General features: G+C 39.5%; 1 protein-coding gene across 1 annotated transcript in view; it reads left to right on the top strand.

The window, feature by feature from the left end:
• The first annotated feature begins 210 nt into the window (after positions 1–210).
• Positions 211–15,367, top strand: part of krtcap2 (keratinocyte associated protein 2) — a 202,087-nt gene continuing 186,930 nt past the window's right edge. The window contains exon 1 of the mRNA XM_043710253.2: positions 211–265. Within this exon, the coding sequence (XP_043566188.1) occupies positions 262–265 (4 nt within the window). The 5' untranslated portion in view covers positions 211–261. The remainder of the gene's footprint in view (positions 266–15,367) is intronic.

Here is a 15,367-nt window from a genome sequence, read left to right as displayed (position 1 = left end):
TTAGTGAATTGTGTGATAAAAATGTGAATAGATGCCATGAATGCGATGTTCCTGCTGCAGAACCTTATGCAGAAACATAGCTGTTCTTTTGCTTTTGAGATGACCTTCACAATCGGCATTTGTGATCCTATATTCAGTGAGAAAATGACACCTGTACAGTTATTTTTAGAAAAACAGAAACTAGTTGATCCATTTTGTGACTGTTTGAATTTGAACATTATTTGTCTCAGGTCATTCTCCACCAAAGGTCTGCTTTTCACAATGAGTAAGTATCTGTTCTTTAGTTTTTCTTCTGTTAAATCCCTTTCAGATAGCAAACAGTGATTTTAAGATTACAGTGATTTAACCTGAGTTGCACTTTGAAAGTAAATAAGAACATTTCACTGGAAGCAGTAGAATGCATTTAAATACAATTTTTATTGGGAGTATAAAGTTCATGGAAAGGGCTATTTTGTTTTTTGAAATGTTCACAGATGATTATGGAATATAATTCTATATCTAATGAGTTTCACTGTTAGATTGCCTGATGATAACAACTGATAAATAACAATTTGATCAGCTAAACAAAATGTCAATGGTCTTGGATGTATATCAGATGTCCACAATTCAAGTCATATCTTTTCTATCTGGAAGCAATATACTTTGTACTGCTGTAACTCTGACAGTTTGAAATTAGCTGGAGAATTTTTGTCCCATGGCAGGCCATTAACTATTACAAATGACCAGTTCCATTATTCCAGAGTTTCCCAACACACTGGTCAAATCACTCCTATGGGTTGGAATCATGCTAAGTCATATTTTATTTGAGTTGGGTTCCTGACATAATTTTAAAAGTAGACTGGTATTTTACACAACAATAACATTTTGATTTGTCAACCAACTTTACATCAAAAAAAACTCCTCAAGGCACAACCATCATGGAAGTATAATAAAACAAAGTGTATTCATGTATTTATTGCAAACATAGTATCCTATTGGGGTGAAACTGTTCCATGTTCAGCTAAGGTCACCATTCCACAAAAAATATACAAGTTGGAAAGGGTACCGAGAAGACCAATAAAATTGGCTCTAAGTGTAAATGGAATGATCTATGAGCAATGGTTAGACCAATATTGCAGTCTGAAAAGAATCACTTGAAAATTAGCTTTCAACAAAATACCCCCAGCAGAATGGAGGCCTGGGTTACATGCCGGGGATGTGGGACAAGCTGATTTATTCTAATGGCAAGGCATGGACACAATATGCCAAAATGCATTGTTGTATGCTGTAATGATTTTATGATCCTATTACCATTTCTCTTTGAGTACCAGCCCATCATCGAAATTGCTACTACCTAATATTTTGAAATGTATAGTTGCTGAGAAGGCAATTTTGTTGTGAGGATATTAATCCTTGGATGGTTTAGGGTGATGTGCCTGAAATATATAAACTATTAATCAATATTGATAAAGTAAAGCCAGTTTCCTACTTCAGGTAAGCTGTAAAAATGGGATTAATGGCAAAGTGGAGATTATATAATGCAAATGTAAAAGTTATATCAGAAACACCTTCTTTGCTCAAAGAATCAAGTAAATGAGAGTTTTTTTAAAATTGCGAGACCAAGAACATATTGCAAGAACTTTAAAAAAAGTCTTGATTTGAAAACAATGAAGATATGAGTGAAAGAAAAACTGCATATCAACATTCTTATAATTCAATATAAATAAGCAAAGATTGTGTCCAGGAGCACTGACAGCATCATTTACATGCATGGAAATGAATAAGATATTGCCGAATTTAAAGTCATGACGATCTTCAAGTTATAGAAGTTAAAGAATAATACTGATGAAAAGTGGAAATTGTAAGTTGAGTGTGTGATCTGAAGTAAGAAAAGAAGGTAAGAGGAGTGATTGGCAAAAACAGAAGTGGACAGTTTTGATGAGGAGGTAAATATAAACAAGAATTTGCAGATACTGGTGATCTGAAATACAAATAGAAAGTTCTCGAGAAATTCAGCAAATTTGGCAGCATCTGTGGAAAGAGAAACAGAGGTAATATTTTAACTCTTATGACTCTTCTCCAGAACACATGATAATTACGATTATGAGTTCATTGACATGATGATAACACATAGCAGGGCACTAGCGTTCTATGGATCCTTTGAATAGGAAAGGAGCTAGTGGATGAAGAAACCATAGCACAGACAAAACAAACTAAGAAGATGTCAGATAGTTACAGAACTTTGGGAGCTTGAAAGCAGAAATTCAATTGAAAAATACTATCAAAGGAGATGAAGATTCTTGAGGCACATTGGATTTAACAAAATGGTCAAGAGCAGAGTTCCAGTAATTTGTAACACAGCTCTAATGGAAAATGAATCAGGGAAACAGACATTTCAAGCATTAACAACTGCTTTTTAAAAATTCAGTTGTGGAATGTGGGCATTGCTGGCTGGCCAGCATTTATTGCCTGTGACTATTTGTCCATGAGAGGGTGATGGTGAGCTTTCTTCTTGAAGCACCATAGGTGCACCCACAATGAAATTAGAGAGGGAACTTACGCAGCGTGAATGTTACCTACGACTTGTCAATCCAAGCCTGGATATAGTCCAGATCTTGCTGCATTTAAACATGGACTCCTGCACTGTCCAAGGAGTCGTCTAATCAGAAGATGAGGTTAACCTCTTTGCGTTTTCATTATGATTCATTAGAACACCAGAAGAGGCTAAGGGCCAAAATGTCGGAATGGTAGTGAAGTCATGAATTAAAATGACAAGCAACTTTGAGCTCAGTGTCATGTTATGGACTGAGTGGCTGTGTTCTTTAAAACAGACACAATCTGCCTTTGAACTCTGCAAAAAGGAAAGCACTTGCTGACCAGCAAATGTAACATATTGAATTGAAATAATGTAAGCAAATTGATACTTCATTGGGAAGTAATATTTGGAGCATCAGGTAATGGAGAGAGGAGATAAAAAGGTTCCTATCATGCCTCCTTTGATTGAATGGGAAGGGTCCAAGGAAAGGGGAGTAGTGTTGAAATGGTGACATGGTAAAGAAGATGTCTTCAGTGAAGATCCAACTACCCTGACAAATAATCAAATTCAATATTAACTATGAAGAATGAACAAATTAAACAGCAGTGACACTAAAATTAAAGAATTAGTATTTTAATGCATGGCTGTAATTATACCCTGTTTAGAAAATATTGTTGTTGATATTTTAAGCAGGCTGATATCTTAAGCATCCATTGAAATATTAGACAGGAGAAAGTTGTACAAATATATTAAGTATCAACAGTAATTTGCAACATAAAGTTGCTTTATATAGGAGAGATTCTGAAAGATCTTATAAAATCTTTTTCTCGGAAATAAAGGCTGAGATTGCCCCTTTTCGCATCACAAAGTTATCATTCCTAGAAGTGCTGTTTGCTGAACTATCCTTTCAAGATAACTTGTCCTTGGCCTGTCTTCCCTCTAGGTGCACTGCTAATGGTCTATTGCCTATATACTAAACTGTCACTAATGACATGGTCAGTTGCAGTTGGACACACGACCCTTTTCTTGTTTTCCGTAACCTCGTCTATCTAAGTGAGAGTGAAACTGAAGAATCAATCATTGCTTTACAGTTGCCGTGAATGAAGACACCATGGTCCAATAGTCTGACTAAGAAGGATTGCTGATGATTTTTGGAAGTAATATATATCGTCTTGGCTTCCCTCTGTGCCCTCCCCCATGATTTTTCTGTTCATTATAGTGAATGAGGACAAACTGTGAACACACAGCATAGCAGCCTGATCCCTGTGTGGCTAGTGCAAAATAAACAGTGACACTAATCCTTTCAAGATATCATTCCCATCCTCAGCTTCCCTTGCCTCACGAAAGTCCTCAGTATATTGTTTAATCACAAATTCCTGTCTATCTTTCCTGCAACTTTGATATTTGACTCTCTCCAATCAAAGTTAGAATTCTTCCATAGCACTGAAGTGACCCTTCATATCCTGGTAAAGTGGCTCAGTGGTTAACAGTGCTGCCGCACAGCACCAGGTTCCATTCCAGCCTCGGGTGACTGTCTGTGTAGAGTTTGCTCATTCTCCCCGTGTCTGCATGGGTTTCCTCCAGGTAGTCTAGTTTCCTCCCACAATCCAAAGATGTGTAGATTTGGTGAATTGGTTAGCTAAATTGTCCATGGTTTTCAGAGATGTGTAGGTTAGGTGTATTAGTCAGGGGTAAAAATAGGGGAATAGTTCTGGATGGGTTACTCATTGCAGGGTTGGTGTGGACTTGTTGGGCTGAAGGGCCTGTTTCCACACTGGAGGGATTCTATAAAACATTGTGGTTGAATGTTGCCCATTTTGAGTTAGTGTTTGTTTGAGTGAGATTCTACAATACCTGGTCTGCCATGGCTCAGAGCAACTTTTCTCATGTGATCTTCTGCTTGTCACCTCATTAATGGTGTATTGGAGATCGATAGTGCTCTTCTTGTTATACGTTTCACGTGGCAAAATAGACAGAACTGTTCACCGCTGCTGGGACATCCCAATGTCCATGCAGTCACACTGTATTTAAAGCCCCAGCTGCACCCACTTCAATGCTGCAATCCAGAAACTGCACTTCACATTGCTACTACACTGCTATAGCTGAGGACAGGGACTTGGGTAGTGTTGTAGAACAGAGGGACCTAAGAGTTCAAGTACATAATTCTTTGAAGTTAGAATCACATATAGACAGTGGATAAAAAAGTGTTTAGCATACTTGCCTTCATTGTTCAGACCTTTGTGTATAGGAATTGAAAAGCCAAGTTGAGATTGTACAGGATATTGGTGAGGCCTCATCTGGAATATATGTACAGTTCAGTTTGCCCAGCTATAGGAAGGATTTATTAAGCTGAAGAGGATACAGGAGAGATTTATCGGGATGTTGCCATGTATGGAAGGTCATATGATAAAGAAAGGATGCATAGGCTGTGACCTTTTTCACTGGAGAGTAGGAGATTGAGAGATAACCTTAAGTTTACGAAGTTTAGTATATAAAATCATGTGGGTTATAGATAGGATTAATGGTAGTTACATTTTCCCTAGGATGGGAGATTTCTAGACCAGGGGGCATATTTTTAAGGTGAATGGAGAGGGATTTAAAAAAAAAACATGAGGGGCAATCTTTTTACGCAGAGGGTGGTTCATGAGGAATATCCTGAGAAAGTGATGGATTGCAGGTAGAATTAAAATGAACTTGAATAAATACATGACTAGGAAAAGCTTGGAGGGATATGACCCAGGAGCAGGCAGGTGGGACTAGTTTAGTTTGGGATTATGTTCAGCATGGACTGGATGGACCAAAGGGTCTGTTTCCATGTTGTATGTCTGTATGGCATGAAGCAGAAAGGGAAGCTGGCACCCTTGTTTGCCTCCAGGATCTGGAGATGCTGCTGGAATAGGGAGTGAGTAAAGGAGGGCAGTGCCTTGACCGGCTGACCAACAAAGGAAGCCACGTCACCAGAGCCAGTCAGCCTACATCAAGATCGCAGCCTGGTCCAGAAAAGATCAACAAGGGTGTTGCCAGGCTTGGAGGATTTGAGCTGGAGGGAGAGGCTGAATAGGCTGTGCCTATTTTCCCTGGAGTTTTCAAGGCTGAGGGGTAACCTTAGGTAAGTTTATAAAATCATGAGGGGCATGGATAGGGTGAATAATTAAAGTCTTTTCCCCAGGCTTTGGAAATCCAAAACTAGAGGGCATAGTTTTAAGGTGAGAAGGGTAAGATTTAAAAGGGACCAAAGGGGCAACCGTTTCATGCAGAGCGTGGTGTGCGTATTGAATGAACAGACAGAGGATGTGGTACAATTACAACATTTAAAAGGTGTGTGGATGAGTGTATGAATAGTACCAGGTTTAGAGGAATATGCTGCCAAATGATGCCAAATGGGACTGGATAAATTTAGGATATCTGGTCAGCACGGACAAGTTGTTTCTGTGCTGTATATCCCTATGACTCTATGACATCCTCCCTTCATTTCTTTCACTAGGAGTCAGCTTGTACTCCAAGTGACCATCCTTACCTCTCTCCCTCTTGGCTTTACTGATCCCAACCACAATTATGATCACCTAGGATTATATCCAAGTATTGCCAGCAACTACCCGATGGTTTCCTTAGCTGGCTGCCATCCAGTTCATTGGCTGATTTCTGGACGGGAACCATGGAGATAATCATAATAAGGTCCGAGGCATTAGCCTGCACCCCATGATCTTGCTGTAGTTCCCTGGATTGCCACTCCTTTTCACACCTTTCCTGTCACTCTATAAGTTTCATGGTTCTTATGTTTCAAAACTGTACATTCCTGTCATTTACAGGTATTCAACTGATGGAAAATGTCAAAAGTCTTAAAATATATTTTTTTAATGTTTCATTTTCAAATTTCTGGCTTGTATTTGTTCAGGCCATATAAAAATTTGATTCACAAGAACATAATACCATCTTTTCAGGTACATTCCTTACTTAATTATGAATAAGCATTCTAACATATCATAATACAAAGTTCCTTCATGGACCAGTTTATTTGCTTCCTTTAACCTATTTAAAGATTATCTGTTTTGCCAATTTGATTCACTTGAAGTGATAAGAAACAGCTGAAAGCACTCGATACTGCAGAGGCTCTGGGCACAGACAACATTTTGGCAATACAACCAAAGCTCTTATGCTCCAGAATTAACTATGCCCCTCGTCAAGCTGTTCCAGTACAGCTGCAACACTGGCTCTATCTAGCAATGTTGAAAATTGCCCAAGTATGTCCTGTCCTCAAAAAGCAGGACAAATCCAGCTTAATCATTTACTATCTTGTCAGTCTACTCGCAATCATCAGCAAAGTGATGGAAGGGGTCATTGACTGTATTATCAAGCAGCACTTTCTCAGTTATAACTTGCTCAGACAACAACTACCAGTCAGGTTCTGACCTCTTTATAGTCTTGGTTGAAATGTGGACAAAAGAGGTGAATTCCAGAGGCGAAGTAATTAAGAGTGCTAACAAAACTGGAATCCATGGGAATTAGGGGTAAATTCTCCATTGGATTGAGTCACACCTAGGAAAGGAAGTGGTTGTGGTTGTTAGAGATTGGTCATCTGAGTCCAGGATATCTCTACAGGAGTTTCTGAAGGTAGTGTTCTGTGTCAGATCCTCTTCAGCTGCTTCACCAATGACCTTCTTTCCATCATCAGGTCAGAAATGGGGATATTTGCTGATGATTGCACAATGTTCAGCATCATTGTGACTTCCTGAACACAAAAGTATTTTATGTTCATATGCAACAAAGACATGCAAGCTAGGATCCTAAATAACAACTAACATTTGTGTCACTCAAGTTTCAGGCAATGACCATCCCAAACAAAAGAAAATCTAACCATCACCCCTTGATATTTAATGACCTTCGATGAATATCATGCTGTCAACATCCTGGGGGTTATGATTGACCAGAACTGGGCCAGCTGTACAAATGTTGTGATTGCAAGAACAGGCCAAAGGCTGTGAATTCTATGTTGAGTAACTCACCTCCTGACTCCACAATGCTTGTCAACTATGCATAAAGTGTGATGAAATATGTCCCCTTGCCTGGATGAGTGCAGCTCCAACAACGCACAAGAAACCTAACACCATCCAGGTGAAAGCAACCATCTTTATTGGCACCTTATCCATGTTCTCACTCTCTTCACTAATGACGCACAGTGGCAGCAGTGTGTGTATGATACACAAGATGCACTACGGCCACTCACCAAGCCTCAACCAACAGCACTTTCCAAACCTCTGACCTTCACTACCTAGAAGGACAAGGGCACGTGTTGCATGGAAGTTGGATTCAGTTAAACTTGGTACTTCTGATTCTGACATGACAATGTAACAATTGTCCAAAATCAATTCTGTTCGAGAAAATCTAAGTATTAAACCCATAGATTAAGGAAAAGGAAACAGACAATGTTTCTTACATGGTGGTCAGTGAACTAAATTATAGCTAATACACAACTTTAATACAGCTGTCCATTTGGTACTTATTTGAAAGTCAAGACAAAACTTCAAACATTTATAATGCCTCCCCATAAAAGTCATTTTTGATTAAATAGCAAGTATTTAATGGGGAAACATGACGAAACATTTGCAATCTATCATGGCTGATGTATCCAAATAATTCATGGGTAGTAATAATTTTCCACCAAAAATAACTTAATTTATGTTTATTGAGATTTATGAACAGTTTCTATTTAATGGTCTCTGCTTTTTAGCAGCTTTATGCTTGACATTGACATCGGCATATTGGAAAAATGGAGCAGAGAGGTATTATACCCTTCTCCATACCTTATGAAAATCATTATAGTAATGAATTCTGCATGTGAACAAACTTTGCCAAATCTTTTTACATCTTCCCAATTTTTATTTCCTTTGAAACCAATGGAACACTGTTCCCCATGTTATTTTAGTAGATAACCAATAAATAATAATGAGGGAAATACTTTTTTTCAACTTGCCATTTGTTTATTTGGTTACCACAGAGCGTGTTAGGTTAACGTAGCCCTCAGGTCAATAACTTACCACAGACCCATAATCCGGGACCTTCTACTTCTCCACCCCTCACTGCCTCCTCCGCTGCTGCCTGCCCCCCACAACACCTACTGCTTTCTTTTCTTCAGATAATTTATTTTTCACATCCAATTACAACTTGAATTGCCACTCATTTTTGTTTCAGCAGGAGGAACTTTAATGACGACTTTCCTTATGCTATTTTTTCAAGACAACAGTTATGTTACAAATGTGCTCTTACACTGTGTACATCGGAATTACATTAACTACACCACTAGAGGGCATCCAGCTACAATAAATCAGGTCTTGCTGCTTTTAAGGTGGTGCTGGGGAATTATTCATTGTTGAAGTTCGAGATACAATTCTAAAATAGCAGCAGTAAACAATTTTACAGTCTGTTCAAAGGCTTTATCTTTTTTATACTCAATAAAATACAAATTGAACTCCGCAACATTCTAAAGTAATCCTTTGATTATTTTAATTAACATGATTTGACATATCATTGCATTTATTCACTTGATTTTGACAGTGATGTGGAATTTCATTAGCTATTCGTATATATACTCTGAATCTGTGAAGTCATCCCAGAAATTTGTCAGGCACCATCAGACACTGTTTAAAAAAAGCAAAAGGGGAATGTCTGACTCTTTATCCTGAGAATTCTTTGATTTTTACTCTGTGCACACTGTCCTCTAGTGGAAACAAGCAGAGCTCAGTAATTTTGTGCAGGACTGGTCGTAATTTTGTTTTTCAATTGTAAGTCAACTACAATGTCAAGTTAGTGTAATGGGATGTGGATAAACTGACCATTTTCACATGGATGATACCATGAATGAATCGATTAAATTGTGTATGTAAAACAAACTGCACCATAGCATCCTTCATTTGATATTTGATCCCAGTTTACGGTAATCTAATTGCCTGAGAAATGAAACTGTATCCAAATAGAATTATTCTCATATTAAAAGCATGCGTGTTTTTAATTTGTTCCCTTAGAGTATATTTCAATAACAATTCCAAATAAAACAATAAATAGGTGATGTAACCAAATTTTTCAGATTCGGCTTAGCGATAAATACATTAAAAAAACAATTTTGTTGGTGGCCTCAACATTAACAGACATTACTAAGCATGGAACCACCAACTTATCATTTCAGTACTAACATTGTGCAGAAAACCAAAAGTGATTGCAGTTGGGTGGTTCAGCAAATTCAGTTCATTTTGTACCAGAGTTTATGTTTTAATTAATTTACTTTTAACTCTTTTGGTTTCATCCTGACCCAGCCCAGAAATGCCATCACATCTCCCCTATTTTCCCTTGAGATAAGGAGACAAGAGAAGCAAACCAATGCTAGCGGCTGTGTTGTGGTTCAATGTGTTGCTTTACTGACAGTATAGATGTAGAGTCATTAACTTAGCACTGGATTTGGTGTTTCTATCTCCTATAGCAAAAGCACACAATGCTATAGGATCAACTCTGTGCCCTGTTTCTTGAAGGGACCCCTCTTGGAGATGTCCTCTCTGGAGGTCAGCCTTAGGTATGGACTCAAAATATTGTGTTAATCAACTCCATGTAGCACTCTGTTAATGTAGTGGTCAAAGTTTTAATTACGAGTATGGAAGCAATTTTTTTAATGATATTGATATGTTTATCCTTAACCTGTGTGCAGTATGAATAGTTATGTAACTCTACTTTTTGTCATTTATATAAACGATTTGATGTGAGCATAAGAGGTATAGTTAGTAAGTTTGCAGATGACACCAAAATTGGAGGTGTAGTGGACAACGAAGAAGGTTACCTCAGATAACAACAGGATCTTGATCAAATGGGCCAATGGGCTGAGAATGGGCAGATGGAATTTAATTTAGGTAAATGCAAGGTGCTGTATTTTGGGAAAGCAAACCTTAGCAGGACTTATACACTTGATGGTAAGGTCCTAGGGAGTGTTGCTGAACAAAGAGACCTTGGAGTGCAGGTTCATAGCTCCTTGAAAGTGGAGTTGCAGATAGAATAGGATAGTGAAGAAGGCATTTGGTATGCTTCCCTTTATTGGTCAGAGTATTGAGTACAGGAGTTGGGAGGCCATGTTGCAACTGTACAGGACATTGGTTAGGCCACTGTTGGAATATTGCATGCAATTCTGTCTCCTTCCTATCGGAAGGATGTTATGAAACTTGAAAGTGTTCAGAAAAGATTTCCAAGGATGTTGCCAGGGTTGAAGGATTTGAGCTATAGGGAGAGGTTGAATAGGTTAGGGCTGTTTTCCCTGGAGTGTCGAAGGCTGAGGGGTGACCTTGTAGAGTTTTATAAAATCATGAGGGGCATGGATGGGGTAAATAGACAAAGTCTTTTCCCTGAGGTGGGGAGTCCAGAACTAGAGGGTATAGGTTTAGGGTGAGAGGGGAAAAATATAAAAGAGACCTAAGGGGCAACGTTTTCAAGCAGAGATTGGTGCGTGTGTGGAATGGGCTGCCAGAGAAAGTGGTGGAGGCTGGTAATATTGCAACATTTAGAAGGCATCTAGATGAGTATATGAATAGGAAGGGTTTGGAGGGATATAGGCCAGGTGCTTGCAGGCGGGACTAGACTGGATTGGGATATCTGGTTGGCATGGACAGGTTGGACCAAAGGGTCTGTTTTCATGCTGTACATCTCTATAACTCTATGACTCTTAGTTATAGACTATGGAGCATACTTAGGTTAGAAAGGTTGTTGCCCTGTCTGGCCTGGTCAGGGTATTGAATGATTGGTGACACTGGTTTGTTGCCAGGATCAGCGTCACCTCCCTCTGCACAGTGCAAAGGCCAACTCCTCCAGGTACTCACTAGCCACCTGCATCTCCTCTGCTCTATTTCATCCAGGAGGCTTTACTGATTGAAATTTTACATAATTTTCCACCTTGATCTCAGTTCTTTCCTTGTTTGCCTCAGGCAGATGTAGATGTTCCTGTAAACTGTGGAAAAACATTTAGAAATGGTAGAGTTGAGGTACTTAGGAGTGAAATTAGTAAGCTCAGTATTTGGCTACTTATCTATTTTTTCTTCACAACGCTATTTCAGCCATCAGCTAGAATTCTAATTCTAAAGGCTGCACTCTACTTCCAAGAAACCCCGTGCATTTTCACTTTAATCACCAGAATGGGACACCAACAGCCCCTTCAAATGATATTCAAGTGAACTGACCCATTACATTTCTTGTGTAAATAGTTCCTTGGGTATTGCCCATCTCACACTGGTGCTCACAAAGTGGAATACAGAAATCTATCTTTATTCTGTACTAATACACAAATCTAGCTAGCTGCCTGTCTTAGGATTTAGTTCTTTCTCCTCTTTATTATCTGATTTGAAGGAGGAGACTGCAGGTGAATGCTCCTGCAATAGTTTGACTTGCTTTTAGTCAGTTAAAGGCAGAGACAATGTTGAGTAGAATTCTGAGAGCTTTGTTTGCAGAATGCTTGCACAGACTGAGCACTTTAATCTGCTACTCAGTTGAACACCTCCATTCATCATAGTTAATAACTTTGGAAAGTTTCAGAAATTCACATCCAGATTGGCAAAAGTGGTCCAGATCATCAGAGAAAAATAATATTGAATTAAAGGCCAGCTTTAATATTCTATTACTACTCTGCTTACATGTGGCTCTGCAAATGATTTACTTCTGAATGTTTTAATGTGTATAGGTTCATTATGTTCCAAGCCTCAATTCAGTATCATTTCTTTCAATTAAGATGGCAACTGAAAAGTTTTACAGAACTTGCTTATTTAGTCGTTTGATTAGTTTTCCTTTCTCCTTGCTGTATGGCAGCTCTTTACTGAGCTCCTGACTCTTTAGTGTAGTCTAGTAGGGATTTGTTTTTACCTACGTCAGCACAGATGGAAACTGCAAGGGTGGGGCGGGGAGAAATGCCGATGAAACTGAATAGATATGTGCTCAGAGCTCCTCTGTTTCTCAACAGTGGACCCTGAGGGTTCTGCAGGCAGATGGAACACCAGCCAAAATCAGTTTGGGGATCTCATGAATTTATGCAAACCACGATCCTACTCTGTCATTAGCTCCACTTTAATTTGGGTCATCAGATAATCAAAGGTCAACGGCTGTAAGGAAAAATGGGAAGTCTCACAATGACAATGAGAAAGTTTCCAATATGGAGGTAGCAAGGTTTCTCTCAGACCTAGCAAGAAAATTGTTGTTTCCTTTGTTCCAGCTTCCAACCCATCTTTCCTCCTGCTGAAACCCACTTACCTGGAAGCTGAATTTTGGGAATTCCAATGCTCGCTCTGTTTGGAAGTGAACTCATAGCATTTAACTAGAGCTGAGTGGTGAAAATTTACCAATGGCCTCAGATTTTTCTTGTGGCCATGTGATCAATTGGTCATAAATTGTTCAGCTGATAATTTTCATACCCTTTTGATTTCAGTCATTACAGATTCCCCAGATGTCTGTTGTGATAATGGCACCTGAGTTAATCATTTGCATGAATGCCACCTACTTTGTGGGAAATGGTGGTAACACCTCTGAGCTAATATCTCAGAACTCCAGTCTGATGTGTTGGGAACAGGAGGGATTAATTGCTGTGTCAGGGATAGGGGATGGTAGGGGTTTGGGTTTGCCGTTGAGGGGTATTGACAGCATGGGGAGATATGTCCCTTTCATGGGATCTTTTTGTTCTACTACCAGGTCCCTCGGTTGGGCACAGACTGTCTGGTTATGATGGGTACCCTTCCCCTACTCTAGTAGCTTGATTTGCTGATCAGTCTTCATGGATAGTGACTGCTCCACACCACTGGTAGAATATCAAAGATGAAAAAAAAAAGAGGTTCTTAAGTTGCCAGCTAAGGGGTTCAATTGGCTACTGGGTGAGGAGGCTGTCCTCAACACAGCTCATGATTAGGGGGAGTGGGGAAGATGTAATGATCACTATCTCACACCCACCCTTCCTCCATTCTTCCCATGATTAAATTACAACCTCTACCTCTGAACCCGCCTAGTGAAACATGGAATCCTGCCCATGATGTGAGCAGAGCCCACACCGCTGTTGCTATCCATACAGGTTGCACCCAAAATCATGTTCCCCACTAATGTGAAAGATTGCAGCTGGCAGCCAGTTTGAACTTTGCTGTTGAGTGTCAGCACACCTGTTAACAAAGCTGGGAAGTTTGCATGAATTAAAGTTAGCTGACTATGCTAGATTTTGACACCGAGAACGTTGAATAATGGTATGACGTGGCAGAAAGCAACTTTATAGATTAGCATAAGGAATTTAACAGCCAGACAAAAGCTTGGAGAGTGATGTTGTATAAAGCAGCCAGTACCTGGAATGTTTAATTGACCTCATGTAGTAAGTCCTGCCCAATAGGATACTAAAGACTGTACTTAGGTGGAGCTAACCATTTGTGTTATCAGTTCAGGCACAGAAGTGTACACTTACACTTAAATGCAGACTGAGGTCTTACCATGGACTCTCTTGCAATTCAGATGTAATGAGCTATTAAGTACCAAGTAATAAATCTAACCTTTTTCTAAGGACCCAAGTCTTACTTCTGTCAAAGACTTTTCATGTTACCCCACATGGTTTCAGTAATGTAGACTACAAAAAACAAAGAACAAAGAAAATTTACAGCCCAGGAACAGGCCCTTCGACCCTTCAAGCCTGAGCCGATCCAAATGTACTGCCTAAACCTGTCGGTCAATTCCTAAGCATCTGTATCCCTCTGCTCCCCACCTACTCATGCATCTATTCAGATACATCTTAAATGAATCTACCGGGCCTGCCTCTACCACCTCTGCTGGCAATGTGTTCTAAACGCCCACCACCCTCTGTGTGAAGTACTTGCCGTGTGTATCCCCCTTAAACTTTCCACCTCTCACCTTGAAAGCACGACCTCTCGTTATTGAATCCTTCTCCCTGGGAAAAAGCTTGTCTCTATCCACCCTGTCTATACCCTTCATGATTTTGTAAACCTCAATCAGGTCCCTCCTCAATTTCCTTTTTTCTACTGAAAATAAACCTAACCTACTCAACCTTTCTTCATAGCTAGTCCTTCCATACCAGGCAACATCCTCGTAAACCTTTTCTGTGCCCTCTCCAAAGCGTCCACATCCTTTTGGTAAAGTGGTGACCAGAATTGTACACAGTATTCTAAATGTGGCCGAACCAACGTCTTGTACAATTTTAACATGACTTGCCAGCTCTTATACTCAATACCCCGTCCAATGAAGGCAAGCATACTATATGCCTTCTTGACCACTCTAACCACCTGTGCAGCAACCTTCAGGGTAGAATGGACCTGCACTCCCAGATCTCTCTGCTCATCAATTTTTCCCAAGGCTCTTCTATTCATTGTATAATTCGCTCGAGAATTAGACTTGCCTAAATGCATCACTTCACATTTGTCTGGATTGAAAGCCATCTGCCACTTTTCCGCCCAACTCTACAGTCTATCTATATCCTCCTGTATACTCTGGTAGTCCTTTATGCTTTCTGCTACTCCACCAATCTTTGTGTTATCTGTAAACTTGCTGATCATACCAACAGTGCACTCTTCTAGATTATTTATGTATATTATAAATAACAGTGGCCTCAATACTGACTCCACTGGTCATCTTTCTCCATTTTGAGAAACACCCTTCAACTACTACTCTCTGTCTCCTGTTGCTCAACCAGTTCTTGATCCATCTAGCTAGAACACCCTGCACACCATGTGACTTCACTTTCTCCATTAGTCTACAATGGGGAACCTTATCAAACACCTTACTAAAGTCCATGTATATGACATCAACAGCCCTTCCTTCATCTAACAACTTGGATTAATATTAGAAAGAAGGATT

Source organism: Chiloscyllium plagiosum, unplaced genomic scaffold (assembly GCF_037043375.1).
Source record: "Chiloscyllium plagiosum isolate Xiang-an unplaced genomic scaffold, Cpla_swu_hap1 HiC_scaffold_2, whole genome shotgun sequence".
NCBI classification, from domain to species: Eukaryota; Metazoa; Chordata; class Chondrichthyes; order Orectolobiformes; family Hemiscylliidae; genus Chiloscyllium; species Chiloscyllium plagiosum.
This window is presented reverse-complemented; position numbering and strand designations above follow the sequence as displayed.